This window comes from Pygocentrus nattereri, chromosome 7, assembly GCF_015220715.1.
Source record: "Pygocentrus nattereri isolate fPygNat1 chromosome 7, fPygNat1.pri, whole genome shotgun sequence".
In the NCBI taxonomy this organism is placed as follows: domain Eukaryota; kingdom Metazoa; phylum Chordata; class Actinopteri; order Characiformes; family Serrasalmidae; genus Pygocentrus; species Pygocentrus nattereri.
In genome coordinates, this window is record NC_051217.1 from 18,514,344 (window position 1) to 18,535,104 (window position 20,761).

General features: G+C 41.2%; 1 protein-coding gene across 5 annotated transcripts in view; it reads right to left on the reverse strand.

Annotated features, from left to right (window-relative positions):
- Positions 1-17,554: 17,554 nt before the first annotated feature.
- The window catches only part of b3gat1a (beta-1,3-glucuronyltransferase 1 (glucuronosyltransferase P) a), a 151,341-nt gene continuing 148,134 nt past the window's right edge, over positions 17,555-20,761 (reverse strand). For all 5 annotated transcript variants that reach the window (XM_037540002.1, XM_017698103.2, XM_037540001.1 and 2 more), the window contains 2 exons: positions 18,962-19,065; positions 17,555-18,249 (listed from right to left, as the gene is read on the reverse strand). In XM_037540002.1, the coding sequence (XP_037395899.1) occupies positions 18,979-19,065 (87 nt within the window). In that variant the 3' untranslated portion in view covers positions 17,555-18,249; positions 18,962-18,978. The remainder of the gene's footprint in view (positions 18,250-18,961; positions 19,066-20,761) is intronic.

Sequence of the window (20,761 nt, forward strand, 5' to 3'; positions counted from 1 at the left end):
GTGAGGTTAAGAAAACATTTGAGAACATTGGGCCATATTCATTAATATCTTCCCAAGTTTTTTCTCAAATTTGGTCTTAAAGCGTAGAATTCTTTGCACCTTTGTGCTCTTGAGTGTGTGGAGATTCTTTTCTTACCTAACAAATCCCAAATAAGAAAACATTGATGAATGTCTTCATAAATCTTCAAGTAGATTAAGAGATTAAATTTCGGTCTCTATAGTCCGCTGTAGTCCCCAGTAGATTATCTACAGATGTTCCAACTATTACCAATCGGCTGAAACTTTGTTGATTCTAAGCAGTGGTGAGTTTAGGGTTATGATTTGGACCAGGGTTAAGGTTGGGATTACGACCAGGGTTAGGGTTAGGATTAAGCCCAGAGTGAGGGTTGAGTTTAGGTTAAAGGTTAGGGCTTGGATTAGAGCCAGGCTGAAGTATCTACAAAGCATCAAAAGTGGATTATCCAAATAAAGTGTTACCGAAATTTCTTAAGTACAGTTGGTGCTTAAGTACAGTGGTGATTGCCTCTCCATGGATCACCACCTTATCGTGGTGGAGAGGTTTGTGTGCTTGAAGGACCCTAGGAGCTATGTTGTCTGGAGCAAAAGCTCCTGGTAGGGTCTCCCATGGCAAACTGGTCCTAGGTGACAGGCCAGACAAAGTGTGATCCATAACCACCCCTATGAGGACAACAAGAAAGCAGGACTTGTGTACCCTGCCCGGATCAGGGTTACCGGGGCCCCACCCTGGAGCCAGGCCTGGGGGAGGGGCTAGCCAGCGAGCGTCTGGTGGCCGGGCATTCACTCGTGGTGCCCGGCCGGGCCCAGCCCGAAGGAGCTACGTGAGTCCCCCCTCCCATCGACCCACCACCGATGGGAGGGGCAGTAGTAGGGGTGCGGTGCATTGTGGATCGGGCAGTGTCCGAAGGCGTGGGCCTTGGCGTTCTGATCCTCGGTTGCTGAAACTGGCTTTTGGAACTTGGAACATTACCTCACTGGCGGGAAAGGAGCCTGAGTTGGTGCGCGAGGTTGAGAGATATAGTCGGGCTCACCTCAACACACAGCTTGGGCTCTGGGTCCAATCTCCTTTTTTCTTTTCCGGAGTTGCCCATGGTGAGAGGAGGCGGGCAGGTGTGGGCTTTCTCATAGCCCCTCGACTCGGTGCCTGTATGTTGGGGTTTTCCCCGGTGGACGAAAGGGTCGATTCCCTGCGCCTTCGGGTTGGAGAATGGGTCCTGACTGTTGTCTGTGCTTATGCACCGAACAGTGCAGGATGTGAAGCGGCTGGGATGAGGATCAGTACCTTCAAATCCGAGGCCATGGTTCTCACACGGGAAAGGGTGGAGTGCCCTCTCTGGGTCGAGGATGAGCTCTTGCCTCAAGTGGAGGAGTTTAAGTATCTCGGGGTCTTGTTCACGAGTGATGGTACAAGGGAGCGGGAGATTGACAGGCGGATTGGTGCTGGGTCAGCAGTGATGCGGGCTCTTTACCGGTCTGTTGTGGTAAAGAAAGAGCTGAGCCATAAGGCAAGGCTCTCGATTTACTGGTCGATCTACGTTCCCACCCTCACCTATGGTCATGAGCTTTGGGTAATGACCGAAAGAACGAGATCGCGAATACAAGCGGCCGAAATGAGTTTCCTCCGCAGGGTGGCTGGACTCTCCCTTAGAGATAGGGTGAGAAGTTCGGTCATCCGGGAGGGATGCCGCTGCTTCTTCACGTCGAGAGGAGCCAGTTGAGGTGGTTCGGGCATCTTGTTAGGATGCCTCCTGGACGCCTCCCTTGGGAGGTGTCACAGGCAAGTCCACCTGGGAGGAGACCCCAGGGAAGACCCAGGACACGCTGGCGTGACTATATCACCCAGCTGGCCTGGGAGCGCCTCAGAATCCCTCCCAGGGAGCTAGTGGAAGTGGCTGGGGAAAGGGAGGTCTGGGCCTCATTGCTCAGGATGGACCCGAACCCCGGAGAAGCGGAAGATGATGGATGGATGGATGGATGGATGGATGGATGGACAGTTGGTGATTGAGGCCCAATGTCCTTGTAGTTTTTCAGCTTTTTTTATTTGGCACTGCTGTTTTGCTGGTAGATCATGTCTGTTAAACTGGTTAGCAAACCTCACAAAAACATGATACGTGCTGAGTGTCGTCAATTAATTTAATATTACTCTTTTGCTATATTACCCTCATCTGTTGGGCCTCTGGGCCGCATTTCTGGAAAGAAATCCCTTCGGGACAGTTTCTTTTGGAAAAAGCTCATACCAATAAAATGGAATTGAGCTCTGTGGAGCTGACTCTTCTCAGCTGAACCTGTGGGAAACATTTGAGTGACGGACTTGGCAATCAGTCCAGTCACATCCAGGCAGTTATATGTTAGAATGAAATGACAAACTGCCCATGTGAAAAATGTGTCTTCAAAAGGAAAAAAGACCAGTGAGTCTATGTTGCAGACAGCAGGAGCTGAGGTTACAGCTCTTTTTTTCACTCTTACACCAAAAAGCAGCAAAATCCTTGTCTTTTAGTCCAATAGAGGAAAACTTGCCAACCCCAGCTCCCCATAGCTCTCTCATTCACTCGGGTCCGTCTCCTTGAATCGCTCTCAACAGGCTCCCACAAATCAGTGTAATCTTTTCCTCCTGACAAAACAAACTCCTCTGAATCATTTTCTTTTCGTTTGATAAGATACAGCGTAATAAGGGTTCCCACTCTGCTCTGCGATGTTTGATATGGCTGTTGTAAAGGCCAGCGAGGCGAGCAGGCGCAATGCCCAGGCCGCGTCTGCCACTGTCTCGGATGGGATATCTCTCAGATTATGATGCCCCATTATCCCAGCGAGGGGATTACAGCGTCGAATGCTGTCCTCTGAGAAATCTATTCAGCTCATCGCACAGCGAGAGGTGCTGGAGGCGGCGAAAAATGGCTGTTGTGCCTCTCCTCCTTCATCCTTCACTCCGTCTGCCTCTGGAGGAACAGAATGACTGCTTTTACCATAAAGTGTACGCTGCTCGGTCACAGTGGAGTTTAACATGGAGATTCTTATCATGGCTTTGAAATTTTTTATAAATTATAAGGTCACCAATAACGCAAAGGGTTTTATGAGGTCACCAATAATGCAGAAAGTCCAACAATATACAACAACTCATACTGCTCGTTTGAATGATTAAAGCCTGAAGGAAATATGATTACAATACAAAGGAATTATGTTGCAACTTATATAAGGGCTTTGAGTCACTTCTCATCATTTGCAAATGAGGTAGGAGTTCATAACAGGCCCATTGAGTCCTTAACAACCCATGTCTTACAATTTTCTTGTACTTTATGTTTTCCTTTGACATCTATTTAAACTTTTTCAACCAAAATCAGTCATGGATTAATTTTTACACTACAATTTCTATCCTTTACTATATCAAATACTTTTGTCAAAAAAAAACTCTAAAGCCTATTTACTCCTTAAAAACTACAACTTATTCAGTAACTACTATGAAATCAATATGTTAATAAAGTGTAGTTGTGAGAATGAACATTGTGGCCCATATATGCAGTAGATTGTAAAGTGGATGACAGAATTTGACTTTGGATCACTGGATGGATCACAGAGTTTATCTTTGGATCACTGGATGGATCACAGAGTTTATCTGTGGGTCACTGGATGGATGACAGAGTTTATCTTTGGATCACTGGATGGATCAGAGTTTACAGTGCATCCGGAAAGTATTCACAGCGCTTCACTTTTTCCACATTTTGTTTTGTTACAGCCTTATTCCAAATTTAATTATATTAATCTTTTTCCTCAAAATTCTACACAAAATACCCCATTGTGACCATGTGAAAAAAGTTTTCTCGAGAGTTTTGAAAATGTATTAAAATTAAAAAACAAAGAAATCATATTTACATAAGTATTCACAGCCTTTGCCATGAAGCTCAAAATTGAGCTCAGGTGCATCCTGTTTCCACTGATCATCCTTGAGATGTTTCTACAGCTTAAATGGAGTCCACCTGTGGTTGATTGGACATGATTTGGAAAGGCACACACCTGTCTATATAAGGTCCCACAGTTGACTGCATGTCAGAGCGCAAACACCAAGCATGAAGTCAAAGGAATTGTCTGTAGACCTCCGAGACAAAATTGTCTCGAGGCACAAATCTGGGGAAGGATACAGAAAAATTACTGCTGCGTTGAAGGTCCCAATGAGCACAGTGGCCTCCATCATTCGTAAATGGAAGAAGTTCGGAACCACCAGGACTCTTCCTAGAGCTGGCCGGCCGTCTAAATTGAGCGATCGGGGGAGAAGGGCCTTGGTCAGGGAGGTGACCAAGAACCCAATGATCACTCTGTCAGAGCTCCAGCGTTCCTCCGTGGAGAGAGGAGAACCTTGCAGAAGGACAACCATCTCTGCAGCAATCCACCAATCAGGCCTGTATGGCAGAGTGGCCAGGCGAAAGCCACTCCTTAGTAAAAGGCACAAGGCAGCCCGTCTGGAATTTGCAAAAAGGCACCTGAAGGACTCTCAGACCATGAGAAACAAAATTCTCTGGTCTGATGAGACAAAGATTGAACTCTTTGGTGTGAATGCCAGGCGTCATGTTTGGAGGAAACCAGGCACTGCTCATCACGAGGCCAATACCATCCCTACAGTCAAGCATGGTGGTGGCAGCATCATGCTATGGGGATGTTTCTCAGCAGCAGGAACTGGCAGACTAGTCAGGATAGAGGGAAAGATGAATGCCGCAATGTACAGAGACATCCTGGATAAAAACCTGCTCCAGAGCGCTCTTGACCTCAGACTGGGGCGACGGTTCATTTTTCAGCAGGACAACGATCCGAAGCACACAGCCAAGATCTCAAAGCAGTGGCTTCAGGACCACTCTGTGAATGTCCTGGAGTGGCCCAGCCAGAGCCCAGACTTGAATCCGATTGAACATCTCTGGAGAGATCTGAAAATGGCTGTGCACAGACGTCTCCCATCCAACCTGATGGAGCTTCAGAGGTACTGCAAAGAAGAATGGGCAAAACTGCCTAAAGATAGGTGTGCCAAGCTTGTGGCATCATATTCAAAAAGACTTGAGGCTGTAGTTGCTGCCAAAGGTGGTTCTACAAAGTATTAAGCAAAGGCTGTGAATACTTATGTAAATATGATTTCTTTGTTTTTTAATTTTAATAAATTTTCAAAACTCTCGAGAAAACGTTTTTCACATGGTCACAATGGGGTATTTTGTGTAGAATTTAGAGGAAAAAGATTAATTTAATTCAATTTGGAATAAGGCTGTAACAAAACAAAATGTGGAAAAAGTGAAGCGCTGTGAATACTTTCCGGATGCACTGTATCTTTGGCTCACTGGATGGATCACAGAGTTTATCTTTGGATCATTGGATGGATCACAGAGTTTATCTTTGGATCACTGGATGGATCACAGCGTTTATCTTTGGATCATTGGATGGATCACAGAGTTTATCTTGGATCACTGGATGGATCACAAAGTTTATCTTGGAACACTGGGTGAATCACAGAATTTGACCTTGGCTTATTGGATGGATCACAGTTCAACTTTAACACAATGTCTGAATTTTTGAGCTTGACTTTGGAAGCCACCAACTCTCCCACTGAACTAATTATTCATGTGTTTTTCTCTAAATAAAATTTCTTGATTGTTCAGGTCTAAAAATAATTCCTCTACTGTTATGATGCTGGAAATATAGGCAGTAATGCCTCTGCAGTCTACAGAGGGAGCTGACCTATATGTGGAGCTGGAAGGTCCTTGGTCCAAATTATGAATGTGGAAGTAGAAATGGAGGCTTTAGTATTGCAACATTATGAGCTCTAACGTCCTTCGCCAGAGTGCCGTCTCTGCGCCCTTGAGGTGCTTAACCCCGGTTAGTCCAGGGCCTGTGGAACAGAGCATCTCCGCCTCCTCTGCCACTCCGCCACGGCCTTGGAAACGGCACAGCTGTGATTAAATGAAAAGCTGGCAATGAGGAAAAAGGTCAAGTCTAAAACATATCTGTGTTAGGAGAAGAGGCTTTGGCATTAAGAACAGTGGTATCACTGAACGATCGCCTGATTTGTTAACAACAACAATCATTTATCTTTACAGAGACTGTACTTTAAATTTGCTTGTTTTTTTTTGTTGTTTTTTTTTATAGATGTCTATTGGAAGTTGCTTTTTCTCATACAGGCTTAAATCCGGAGCTCAAATACTGCTTCACTTCAGATTCTAAATGACTAGAGAATTATAGGTCTCAGTCTAAGTGATTAGGGGGTCTGCAAAAAATTAAACAAAATTATATGTACAAAGATTAATTACATTTTGAAACTAGCTTCTTCCCAGGCATATTCAATTCATAATTAGCATATTGAATAGTCTCTTTCATTTCAACCTTGGGAAATCTATGCATGATATTTACACATTCCTGTCTCTGCCTTTTATTATATTACTTCATATATTTACACAAAAAATCCACAGATCAGGCTTTCAAAAGCAGAAATGCTCCATCACCAGCCTATGCCATGTCAAGCAGGTCCAAAAATTTGTTGACACCTGCTCATCCAACATTTCATCTGAAATCAAAGGTACCAATAGGGAGGTTGTCCTCCCTTTGCTGAAGTAACAGCCTCTACTCTTCTGGAAAGGCTTTATACTAGATGTTGGAAAATTGCTGTGAGGATTTCATTGCATTCAGCCACAAGAGAAGCAGTGAGGTCAGGTACTGATGTTGGATGATTAGTTCTGAATCATAAATCATTCCAAAGGTATTAGATGGAGCACAGGTCCACTGTTCCACAACCCGATGCTGGGGGCTTTTTATCCCTCAAGCCGACACGTGGCATTGGAAGTGGTGATCTCCGGCTGCTCCAGAGCATCTCACTCTACTGGTCAGGGCTTTTCTGTAGCGATTATACAAGCTATGTGCGATTGTCAGCAATGGGCGCACATCAAAGTAACTGAATTCAAAACTGGCTGTCCGGATACTTTTGCACATATGGTGCAGTTAAAAGATTTAGTCACTTAGCCATGTAGTCAGGCCAGTAGTGTTTTAGTGAAGTAGATGACTGAAGAATTCTAGATGAAAAATTGGAACTTGACTGTAGATCTAAACAAAAGTTTATATCCAGGTGCCAAACAGTGTAGGTCAGAGGTCGGCAACCCAAATGTTAAGAAGTGACATTTTGTCCTTTCAAAAAAAAAAACACCTTGAAAGCCACATTTTATGTCCATTTTACCATCTTGGCTGTAAATGTGTCTCAGTATGTGCTAAATGTCCTAGTATAGGCTAAACATATAAACAAAAACAAAGACTTACTTTGCTCTGCTTTAAGCTTTAGCTCAGCTGTAGCCACTTTTCTCACATCTCCAGCAGGAAACTTTTCCACAAACGTAGAATAGTTTCTTGTAAAGTGTCTCTCAACATTTAACTTTTTACGAGGCTGAAGTCGCTTCTCAATCACCTTCTTCGAATTCACCTCAAATGTTGTCTAAGGCACCAGAATGTAACTGCTGAACTATTTAAGGTGGAATGGGAAAATTCAAACAAGAGGCTGGTGAACAATAAACTTCAGCCTTGAGACTTTTTAGTGTTTGACAGTTTCTTGTTGCAGATTAAATGCAGCTGGAGTGATTATAAACACAAATAAATCAATTCATCTCAATTCATTTTGCCTTTTCATTAACTACTATCTAGGCAAGACTGTGAGCCAGTCTTCAGGGTTAAAGGGTGAATTAGCAGTCCTACATTAACTCCAGTGTTTAAGACCATTTATTGTTAAAACTGGCTTGAATGAGCAGCAGAGCTTTATTTTACTGCTAAGGAGGATTATTTTCATTTTACCTAAAACTCTAATAATAGAGCCGCATGTTACATTCCCCCAGTGTAGGTAAATGTCTGATGATGATGGACATTTTTTTTTAATTTTATTTTTCTCTCATATCCTCTCGCTGTGTTTGTGTGAGTTTATATAGCAAAAATACAATTTACAATATCTCCTTATCCCTTACCATTAAACAAGCTGTTCTTGCAACTTCCACATATGGACGTTTGCGCTGGGTGGTGAATCGTGTGCATTGAAACTTAAACACTGTCTATCAAATTTATTTTTTGAAGGAAATTTTCCATGAAATGGACACATCAATTAAAAATTATTGAGCTCTGTGATGCTTTATAACTGCAAATCAAAATAAAAAGGGGCTCCCTCTGATTGCTGCTTGTTGCTCAGCGGTGCACAGCAGTCTGCTGACAACAAAGCCCCAGTAAAGTCCACTACTGAGAGAACCTGTCCTACTACTGAGACTGTATTTTGTCCCAGCTGGGCTTAATCACATTTCTTAAGTGTTTGTCCTAATTACAGACACGGCAGGTCGCAAGGTTTTACAAATAAAGACCTGCAGAAAAGCAGCTTAGCGTATAGAAAATTACTGCTTGGGTGGTTTTGCCGACAGATTACCCAGTCATTATTATTATTTATTTTCTAATAAAATATCAAGACTAATTTGCTCATTTAGAGCTTGTCTTTCGTGTTAAATCAAGGTGTAATGCATATTGCATTTACACTTTTCCTAGAATGTGTCCCCAGTGTGACCAGATGAAATCTGTTTATTTTCCCATGCATAAATGAATTCTTCCAGTAACGTAGTGGAGAAATGGTTTATCTCCTGTTACTGCTAATGTTACAAGCTGTATTACAGTACTGTGTGAAAGTTTTAGCCACCCAAGACACATTTTCAAAATTAACAAGTCTCTGTGGCGGCTGTGAAGGTGTCAAGGAAAAATATGGACCCAAGAAATTCTTGTTACTTTTTATTGTTTTTATGTTTATTTGAATGATGAATACGACTTTATTCTAATGTATATTGTGATGAACTCACTGCTGAGGTAAATCGTTTAAAGATTAGCTTAGAGGTGTAACATTCCATTTAATAAATCTGTATAATGTAATTCCATGTAATAAATGAGGTTAAATGTGGTCAAGATCTATCGTGACCACTTCTGATTGTGGATTGGGTAATCCGTCTGTAACCCGATCACACTGCATCCTAGGTGTGTCTACACCTGGCTTTTCATGTGGTCAAGTGATGTCCAAACGTGAGCCGATCAACAGAAACATTGATGCAAGCGCTAAACAGCCTCTTAGTGCAAGTTTTACAAACCTCAATTCTAAAGTTGGGACAGTATGTGAATTGTATTTAAATTAAACAGTCCATAGACAAGGCTTTTAATATTTGACATCATCAGCTTTATTATTTTGTGTAAATATATGCTAATTCTGAAATTGATCCTGCAACATGTGCCAAAAATGTTGGGTCAAGAGCAATTTATGTCTATGAATAATGTGGAAAAAAGAGATGCATATTAATAAGTATTACAGGCATGGGTATTAAGGAGCAGCCAGCCACTTTGCCCAAAATGCATCAGCGAGTAATCCAACAGTATGTTCCTTAACCCCTTAAATGGCCAGGATCCAAAGTTTCATTACACACTTCTATAACCTAAGAATAGCTCAGCCAGTTTGCACTGAATTCCCTGTAGTTCCTGAATAATAAGCCTTAGTATGTAATATGCCTGAGACTTTGAGGGGTTAATGAGTGATTGCAAGGATTTCAGGTATTTTACCCTCTACAGAGAACAGTATCATGTAAGTGCAGGGCCGAAAAACCACAGCATGCATGTGGCCTTCAACGCCTAAGACAGCATTACATTAAAACCAGGATGTTTCGTTGATGGATATCACAACATGGACTCAAGAATCCTCTGAGAAACCATTGTCAATAAGCACCGTTTGTTGCTGCATCCACAAATGCAAGTTAAGGTGCATTAAACACAGTGGAAGCCATTTGTCAAAAGTGTCCAGATACGTGAACGACTTCTCTGGACTCATCTGAAATGGACTAATGCCCAGTGTAAATGTGTACTGTGATCTGATGAGTCAACCTTTCAGGTTGTTTATGGAAGTATGTTGTGTTCTATGGGCAAAAGAAGAAAAGGACCATCTGTATTGTTACCAGCATAAAGTGGCATGGTCCCTCTGCAAAAGGCACCAGTAACACTGAAAGATGTACCCATTTTTGTTTGGAGTTTTTAAACACCTCAGCATCACTGCTGGACAGAGAATAATCCATCAACCAAAAATATCCAGCCGATAGCGTACTGTGGGCAGCATCCTGTGACCACTGATGAAGGACGAGAGGATGACCAACACAAACCGTGCAGCCGCAGATGAGCTATCATCTATACTTTACATCTACGAGGTGGACTGACAAGGTAGAAGTGTCTAATAGAGTGGACAGTGAGTGGACACAGTGTTTAAAAACTCCAGCAGCACTGCTGTGTCTGATCCACTCGTACCAGCACAACACACACTAACACACCACCACCACGTCAGTGTTACTGCAGTGCTGAGAATGATCCACCACCCAAATAGTACCTGCTCTATGAGGGTCCCTGGGGGTGCTGACCACTGAAGAACAGGGTAAAAGGGGGCTAACAAAGTATCAGAGAAACAGATGGACTACAGTCTGTAACTATAGAACTATAAAGTGCACCTATATAGTAAGTGGAGCTGATAAAATGGACAATGAGTGTAGAAACAAGGAGGTGGTCATGATGTTATGCCTGATTGGTGTAGACAATGTCTTTTTCAGGGACATCCTTGCATATTTCAACATAACACCAAGCTACTTTGCGTATGTTACAAGGCTGCGTCGACCGGCCTGCATGTCTCGTTGAAAATGTGTGGCGCTTTCTGAAATCCAAAATGCACATAGGCTCTGTAGGGTTGCACAGATGGAGACTTATAAGGATGTACAAGTACAAAAAATTCTGCTTTCAAAACTGGATCAATTGGTGACTTCAGTCCACAAAAAAAGACAAAACTATATGTTTATAAGGTAAAGCATCAAATAGTGTGTTTAGTTATGTCCGTTTAACACAGATTGTACAGAAATTGCTGACCACTGCTTTCTGTTTTTATAACCACTTCACATTACCCAACTTTGTAGGAATTAAGGTTTGCTCAGACTGAAGAGACGAAGAAGTTACACCATGTAAAAAAAACGACACACCGCTCTTTTTGAAATGTTTATTGTTTTGTTGTTTTAATCTCTTTCTCTTTGAAATGAGCCATGGAGAAGAAAAAAAGAACATTTACAAGAGTAACATGCAGAAATGCTTTGCCTTGTGTGTAAAACAGGAGATTTAGGTGTATGTGTGCGTGTGGCAACTGAAACAGCAAGACCAGCAAGGAGACTCAATCTTAGTGACATGGTGCATTATATTGTGCATTTCTAGGAAATGTCAGTGACCACACCAAAGCTTTCCTTATAATGATATTATAATGGCTCGGCATGGCTTATGATTTTATACTACCAGTGCAGGGAGTGTGGAGACATCAAGCTGTGAGATGGTGAAAAGAAATTAATCTAAGTAGTACTAATGCGGCTGACAGTCAAAGGTAAGTGCTACTGAGCTTGGTCATTTCTTCCCTGGCTCTCACTGACCTGTACAGCTGTGTCATCTTCATTTTTCTACTCGCTGGAAACGTCTCGAAGAAGAACTGCAGTCGGTTTCCTCAAGCACTATGTAAGCATTAAGGAAACACACTCAACCCAACTGTGAATATTGGAGTGAGGACATGTAAATGTAAAATAAATACAATAAATAAATACTTCAGTACAGGATAAATATAAAAAACCTCACATAGCATTTTTACAATGTACAGAAGGGGGAGGTTTCCCACTCAGACTGTGCAAAATAATGACTTGGGCTGAGATGGACGGCTGCAATATGCATCTAAACTACATAATCCAGCTTTGAATGCCTTTTCTATTGTTTCCTTTGACTTTATGAAGTTATATTGCAGCAGACAATGCGACAGGTACATGTTTTCAATCCTAAGTAACAGTTACCAGGCAATGATGAGTACAAGTGTGAAGTTTCTAGGGATGCACTGATAAGGGAATTCTGGGCTGATGCTGGGATTTCATATTTTTTCATTAACACATGTGTTGATGCTGATACTCATGTGTTTGCAGAAAAGGGACATCTATAACGAGAGAAATATACCATTTATTTCCATAGGGCCACAAATGCTGTAAAATGAATAAAATGCAGATATTTTAGCGCAGTAGTCCTACATTGCTTTGCTCTTCCAGAGTGCAATAAATATCAGTTTAAAAATTGGTTAAATATAAACATCTGTCTGATGCCAATTACTTTTTAAGCAAATTTCTGCCAGTATCAATACGATTCTAACATGCCCATATCTAGCATGAGGACACCACATTCTGGAAGTTTTGGAAGGGTTTGATTTGATTCATTGTGGAAACAACAATGTCCGAATAATGCCGAGGCCTACTATGCAAAGACGCTTCTATCTCAAGACTCTCGCTGACCTCAGAACAGCTGTGGTTTAGCCATAACTGGTTTTAACTGCTTGCTATGTTTATCTCTGTACAAGATGCTACTCAGAGTGACTAGGCTCTTGTAACATACCTACAATATAAAGATGAGTGTTTATAAGGGCTGTTAATAGATTATGCTTGTAAAATACAAACCTCACTGTTCTTTTTTCATTTGGACAACATTGCCAGCTGTGTCAGTACGCTTTAGCCTAGTTCCAGTAGTGGCTTAGTTTAAGCCACAGGGTCTGTAGTTAGCTATATCAGAGATCAAATGAGAATGTAAATGGTAGTTCAAAGTTTCATACTCACATTAAAACAAGCATGAGAAAGTTCAGGTAAGTAGCGTATTGATGGCACAGAATCATGTAACATAATTAAGAAGGTAGATTAAGCTGTGTTGTCACGTAAACTGTATTGGTAGCATTCCATTAGCTGGAGTTTGGTAGAGATAGCCTTTAGCTCAATTTAGACCCTTTCCTTTTAAGCGCTACGCTGATTTTCCTGCCATCCAGATCGACCATGTTAGAGTTTTCCTTCCTTCTCTGCTGAGAAAATCACAGGCCAAATTATCTACTGTTTTTCCCTTAAACTCAGCTCTGCTCTGATCAAATGCACTTGTACGCATCTCCAGGCAAATGTTGCCTTGCACTGAAAAAGATTAGCCCCCATATTTGATCCCCTTGGACCCATCATGAAGAGGAGAAAGAAAATAAAATCAATGAGAGAAGCAAAACCCCGCTGGCTCATTAAATTAATTTGCATATGCATGATATCAGCAAATTTCTTTAGAAATAATATCTAATCAATAACTAGTAAACATGTATTTGAATCACTGTCATTTACTTAAAGATCTAATGTTAGAAACGTCCTCATCCAGTGGTCATTTTATTACCGTCCAGATGCGAGAGGATCTCAACTTTCAGGAATCATGTTACTGAGGCGCAAGAGACAGAAAGCTAAAAGCACGGGGAGGGAGACGGAAAGACAGAGATACACAAAAGATCTAAACATTGTATCCCAATTTTGACATATTTACTTTTTTGTGCATAATTTGAAAGCCCTAGTTGTCCCATGCTTTGTGCTAGAATGTCATAAAGAATGGGCCAATGGCGGCGGTCCAAAATGATCTGAAAAGGAACACTGTGGCATTAACTTTCTCGACAAGAATGTTTTTCCTTTCCCTGTAAAGTTACCATGTTACCGAACTACGAGGTTTTGTTCAAGGAGTGATGATTTAGAGGTGTCCACATGTGCTTTCAGCTGAAAAATGAACAGGTAAATAAATAATTAAACAATTAACTAAATGTCCAGCCAACTGTTTAATTATCTAAATGAAAATCCGGCATATTCGCCATGTGATTACTGCAAGATGGACCTTTTTGATCCTAGTTATGGCCCTGGATTCCGATATCATTGTGCATCCCCAACAATTTCATTACAGTGTAGGCAACTCACAGTTAACGTACGCTGCGTTGTGTCAGCCTGTGCTACCAAGACGAAGGGCAAAAAAAAAATCATCAGCACAAACATTTATGTGCTAATGAGGTGAAGGCAGGTAGGTGTAAATGATCATGTAGTGCTCAGAAAGTCTTCAAGGGCCTGCTGCACAGCATGTGTACACAGCAGCTTGAAGCCTCCTGTAAGCTGCGAAAGCCTCGCCCAAAACAAAGGAAGTGCTGAAAATGATCATTGCAGAGTGTGGAGTCAAATTAGCGTTGTGTCGAGTGGCTCTGGCGAAATGAAAAGATGCAGATGAAGTGCTACAATATGGTTCTTTCCATCTACCTCCCTCTCTTTCTTTCCTCCTTTTCTGATGGGTACAAACGACTAAATCATGCAGGTGGACGGCTGCGGCTGTGAAGAAGTAAGACAAGGCTGAATGTTGCCTCAGACATCTGCTCTGGCGGCGGTTTTGTTCCTGCTCGCCTGCCATCTCCCTCATCCCTCTCATGTCGTTCATTAGCCTGCTGGAACAAACACTTTGTGAGGAGCGCTCTGAAGCTCTCTGCGAGCTCGAGAGCCTTTTGAAATGCAGGTAGGACTGTGGAGCTTTGTAAGGGCTAGATAAAAGCGCAGAGGGTTGAGCTAGGTACATGTTCCAGTGAAATCTCTCGCTCTTCATGAACTAAGACCTTTACAGGCAGAAGACTTATTCCAGGAGCCCTGCGGGGGCCGTACATGCTGTTTTGTCGAGGGGGTCATGTGACTGGTCACTAAACTCATAATGTACAATAAAAAAAAGTACTGATCTATCTAAACAGTGTTCTTAGGAAACATTTGCAGAAACTATGGTGCTTTATTTTATATACACCGAAAAACAGCTTTAAATCTGCCCGATTTAAATATGTACATCTGATTAAAACCTATTGCTGCAGTTACTGTCTTATGGTTTATTTACTTTCTGAAATAACTGCGCTGGTGTAGCATCTTCTGTTCATGTACACACTTCAATCAAGCAAATTCAAAGTACTATTTTTGTTAGAGCACGAGGGAACAAGCTTTTTTGATTCTTAAGATTTTTACAAGGTCAGTATCTGTTGTGCTTGAATAACTGTTTGGCGCAGCGCTGCCGACAGGAGTCAGAAATTGTGCAGCAGATTTCTCCCCATAAAAATCGCTTCCAATCACCACCACCATCAAGGAGAAGCTTGGGTCGCAAGTGTGTAATAACATAATGGCTTGTGAAGACTAAAATGCAATGGTGGTTGAGCACGACACCCTATGTATGCCTATAGATAATTATTCCTGTCTTTTCTTCCTCTATTTCAAACCAGAATGTCAGCCCTAGCAAGTAGGGGTGGGAGAAAAAAAATCTATATGGTATAATATTGCAATATTTTGCAATTGGTTGACTAATTGTTTGATTAATAGTTTACCAAAATGTATTGCTTTCTTAATCCACAAGATGGTGCTGTTTCTTTTGGTAGAAACAGGCTTTTATCAGAGAAAGAAAGTTGGATAGTGTGGTGGATAACCCTACACAGAGGAGAACAGAGTTTGAGCTCGCCGTTCAGACAGGAAATAGAACTTCTATAATATTACACTATAACTGACCAATAAAAAGTCACTGGATGAGGCTTTTTATGCTACATTTGCCTGATAAAAAGCAGTAAATATAAAAGAAGCCTGTTTGAATGTTGTTGGTCTAACTTACAAACAAAAGCATTTGCTCAAAATAGAAAAGCAAGGACAGCATATTTTGAATACTGTTTTGTCCATTTTAAGAGTCCAGTTTGGCTTCAATAAAAAGATTGAAGTGAGATTAAGGAAGGAATAATTAGCAGTTCAAGTGTTTTTCAATAAATTGCAATATGTCACTTCACTCATTTTTAAAGTCAATGTGAAACAGACATCAGTTCCTTAACATAAGGTACACTATATGGCCAACAGTATGTGGACAACCCTCCTAGTAATTGTGTTTAACAGGTGTATAAAATTAAACATATAGCAATGTATTCTCCATAGACAAACATCAGACTATGGGTTGCTCTGAAGAGCTCAGTGATGGCACTGTCAAAGGATGCCACAAATCAGTTTGTGAAATTTCTGCAGTACTAGATCTGCCCCAGTCAAGTGTAAGTGCTATTGTTGTGAAATGGAAGTGTCTTGGAGCAACAACAGCTCAACCACAAAGCAGGAGGCCATGCAAACTCACAAACAGGGCCCACCGAGTGCTGAACAGCATAGCCTATCCACTGATGCATCACTAACTACAGAGTTCCAAATTGTCCCTGGAAGCAACATCAGCACAAGAACTGTTTGTTGGAAGCTCCAGTAAATGGGTTTCCATAACTGCACAGCTGCACACAAGCATTAGGTCATTACGCAAAGTGCCAGGCATTGACTGGAGTCCCACTGGACTCTGCAGGAGTGGAAACGTGTCAAATGGATGAATCCAGGATTGGCAAATGCCGGGAGAACGCTACCTCCCGTAATGCTAACAGTAAAGTTTGGTGGAGGAGGGATAATAGTCTGGGACAGTGAAGGGTAAAATAAAGCCATATTAGAAAATTGTGGTATTAGAAAATTGTGGTAACCGTTTGGGGAAGGGCCTTTCCTGTTCCAGCATGACATGGCACAAGGTGAGCTCCATAATGATATAGTAATGATATGAGTTGCTCTTTTGAAGAATGGAGGCTGTTATAGTCACAAAAGGGAGCCAAATCCATTTTAATGCCCATGGTTTTGGAATGGGATGTCCTACAAACTCATAGAGGTGAGAGTGCCAAGTGTCCACATACTTCTGGCCATATTGTGTTTCTCTGAGTGAAACAGGGTATTAAGGTGGGAAAGGGGCATGATTTTAAAACAGGTGTTCCACAATGAACATGGATTCAGACCCACATGCTACTTTACAGTCAGTCACGGGGGACTACTTGCCTGCCTAACAATCAAACAGCAGGAGTTTCATTCATTTCAAAAGTGGTTAAACTTCTATCAAAGATTATGTAGAAACAAAACATTGTCTTTTAAAATGATATGATGAAACATGCTTCATATGAACGAGGACATGTACTTATAAAGTAAATAATGTATCGGGATAACATTGTACCGTGGAGCCTGTAGCTAGTCCCACCCCTACTTCCAACAGTGATAAACTGTACCGGGACACTTTAATAATCCAGATGTATATTGCAGAGCCCAGTGACCTGCCACTAATCTAATATTAGCTTTACATCTCGTCATGTTTTCTGTAAGTACATGGCTTCTGTCTGATACGCTAAATAGCTGAATATTTACTGAATCATTTTCATCAAGCTGCCTGCTTTTCACCACTCCCACGAAGTTTAACACAATAAGTCGAAGTATCGCCTCGAACGCTCCTCTCTGCCCTGCCCTGCCCCTTGGCTTCTCTGAGTTTCACCTCATTGAGCATGTGCAAAGTCTTATGTTTGGATGTCTCAGTAAATTATTCTTCAGTCTTACTTTATAAATACAGTAGTTACATTGCTTGTTCAGTTTTAATGCTAGACCACTTCATTCTGAAGCCTATGATTGTTCATTTGAAGTCAATATTTACAATATAAATGTCCACACTGGAACACTGGACGTAACATTTAAGTGCCGTTCATGTTCATTTAGGTCCTAGACAGAAGAAAAGTGTTATATGCTCACTCACCGTCAAACATGGCTACTAGGCTCAGCGTGTGAGTAATACTGCAGACTGACGCTTTGAAAACACTTTCAGGACTTGTATTTCAGTTGAGGCAACAAGAATCCAAAACCAATTCAGTAGTTTTCAGCTAGCAACGCAAACAACAAAACATTAAATTAAAGGTAGATTTCTTGTTATGTAAAAAAAAAGAACACATTCCCTTCTAAGTATGCATTAGTTTCTGAAAAGAGTCCAGTCTGTGGGAGATTTGTTAAAAGTTCCATTCCAGACCAAATCTGAACACTTGAAGCTGTTTCCTCTCCTTTCCATCCGTGCAGATACACTCCAGTCATTCTGTCCTTTAGAGTTGTATTCAGGGCTCTTTCTACAGTTATTACGCTCCTGGCACAGGCAGGGCACCGTGTGCTGGGAAGAAGTGCATGGAATCATCAGCTAGTCGAGTGTGCAATCTCTCTGGCTCCATGCTGTGCTGTCTCCTATGAGCAGATGATGGGGGGGGGCATCATCATACAGATGCGCCATTGTTTACTTTCTTGTTTCTGTCACGAGCGTTATCTGCTTTTTGATGCTTATACGTACAAAATACTGAGAAATATTGCCTTGTTTAACCAATCTGTGCTTTGAAAGATACCTCTCTGGAACATTAACTGTATTTAGCCATAACTAGGAACAAGAATTATTTTTATGAAGGTTTGGTTCTGAGGTACTGTCTCTTGGATGTTCTTGCAGGGCCTCGGTTTAGCCAAGTGCCTGAAACAAATAAAAACAGCCATTAGTAACTACACTCACATTATGGACTACATTAAATCTTTGCCATCTATTTCTCTATACCAGTGGATGAACATGGATAATTGTAGCTACAATATCATACATTTCACAGTAAAATACTATATTCATTGTTTTATTGTGAAATCAACACAAGATATTTTCTGTAATAACACAGCCTGATACGATATGCACAGCATTATGAGATATGGCAGTTAAAAAGATATAAACTTAAATTGAATTGAAATTATTTAGGTATTTTTATTTTGACGATTCAGTTTTTAAGACTTTTTTTGACAGTTTACTTGCTGGAGATAAAAATGTTACTGTTTGTTGGTTTTCCCAGATGCAAGCGTTTTAATCAGGTTTGTGCTATAAGCAAATTACTATAATAAACTATAAGCAAATAAACTGAACAAATGTCCATTGAAATAGTTTTCTTATGTTTATTTGTTTATTTTTTTACATTTACTGTCAGCTAAATCACTGCAACTTTGAAGGAAAGACACAAGACATAACTGTATACTGTATTTGAATGGCAGCTTATTACTCTTAAGTTTAACTTAAGTTACTTAAGTTTCTAGCAGAATACATGTTTATCACAGTGGTCTTAGTGTTATGGGTTGGGGTCCCAAGAGGTACCACAACAAATGCAGCTTTTTTAGGAGTAACCAAATGTGCTTGGGTGTTTGTTTACCAGAGCTCAAGTGGATGTCAGATCTCCACATTTGGATCTGTGAAGCCTTTCTTGCCTTCGTTCACCAGGACGGGCTTTTCTGTCCGTGTGTGCCACACAAGAATCTGCAGGTGATTGCAAAAAAACAGAAACCACAATTTGTAGTACAGACAGAAAAACAAGAACATAATTTTCCTGTCTGTTCCAGACAGACTGTAGGGTTTAATTTTTCAGAACGCTCACAGCAAGTAAGTAAATTAAGCTTCTGATTGGGTGTTTCTTCCTTAACCGTCAGCCTCTACCACTGTGGTGCTGTTGCTCCACTCCTACTCAGTATCCCTCAGATGTCCACATATACATGTACTCAGAGCTCTCTGCAGAGGTGTACCTGCTGCAGCCATTCTCTAAACTAATCATAGTGCTCTGCATGAATGCACAGAATACCTCTTAGATTTGAAGAGTTCGGATTGAGTTGTTTATGATTTATGTATCATGTTATGTTCCAACTCTTGGGGATAAAGAGACTCTGCATATTGTAATTAAATCTACCTGCTTATGCAACCTAGGTTTGAATTCCCCAGTGCATCTATCAACTATTCAGAGACGATTCAGAAATAATAATACTAATCATTTATATATATGCACCATCACGCTTCATTGTAGCTCTGGTAAATATGCACCATCGTGCTTTGTGCAAGACGCTTGTTTTTGTCCTGGAGATTAAACGGCTGCAGCGTCGGGTCAAGGGAGTTACTGATATTGAGAGCTAAGATGCAGACGGCTCTACATACAGAATATTCATAAAGGACGAGATAACACTCGTCTTTCCTCACTCGGCTCCTTTTGTTCTCAGAGCAACAACACTGCAATCCCTCTCTCCCTCCGCCTGCTCACTGGCCCTGTTGAATAATGTATAGGTGTGTGGTGCCTGGTCTGCAAGCCCCAAGCACAGTTAACCAGGTAGAAGAGGCTAACTGTTGCATTTCATTTCTAAAAATAGGATAATTGCATGTGTATATTTGCTGAAGCATAACCCAGAGTCCTGCTCTCTCCTGCAAAGCTACAGTGCAGTGCAAAAGCCAGAGATCACCCTTTATTTATTTAGTTTACAGTAAAAACAGCCTTTAAGTGCAAGTTGTCCATTTTTCTGGCGATATTTATGAGGATATTAGATGAAAGAAAATCCACATGCATAAAGAAGAGGAAAGTCAAAGGAAAATAAGTGGAAAAACAGAAACAGTTGAAAAAAAGGACTCCCAGCAACTGGGAGCAACTCCCAGCTGGTAAGACACCAAAACTGTCACCATCAGATAGTACCTAAAGGAGAATTCCACTGATCAAGGTTTATATTACCAATTCAGAATTGTTGACAGTGGTAGTGATAGGAACCAGACGCCTGATAAGTTCAATGCCACTAAAAGCTTCCTCACATGACATGATTATAAGTTTTCCTCCTGATGCCTGAAACATTGTTTTATGCTAGTTTTGAGATAAGCATATGATCTAAAAATCTTTAACAATTCATTCATAACAGAGAGGTACATGGTTGGGTTAGTGTAGTGGTTAACACCTCTGCCTTCTACACTGTAGACTGGGGTTCAATCCCCACCTGGGCAAACACCCTACACTATACCAATAAGAGTCCTTGGGCAAGACTCCTAACACCGCCATGGCCTACCTCTGTAAAATGATCAAATTGTAAGTCGCTCTGGATAAGAGCGTCAGCCAAATGTCATAAATGTACAGTTAATTACTCAAAAAAATCTAAAAACCTTTAACAATTCATTCATAACAGAGAGGTACATACAAGGTAATATGAGG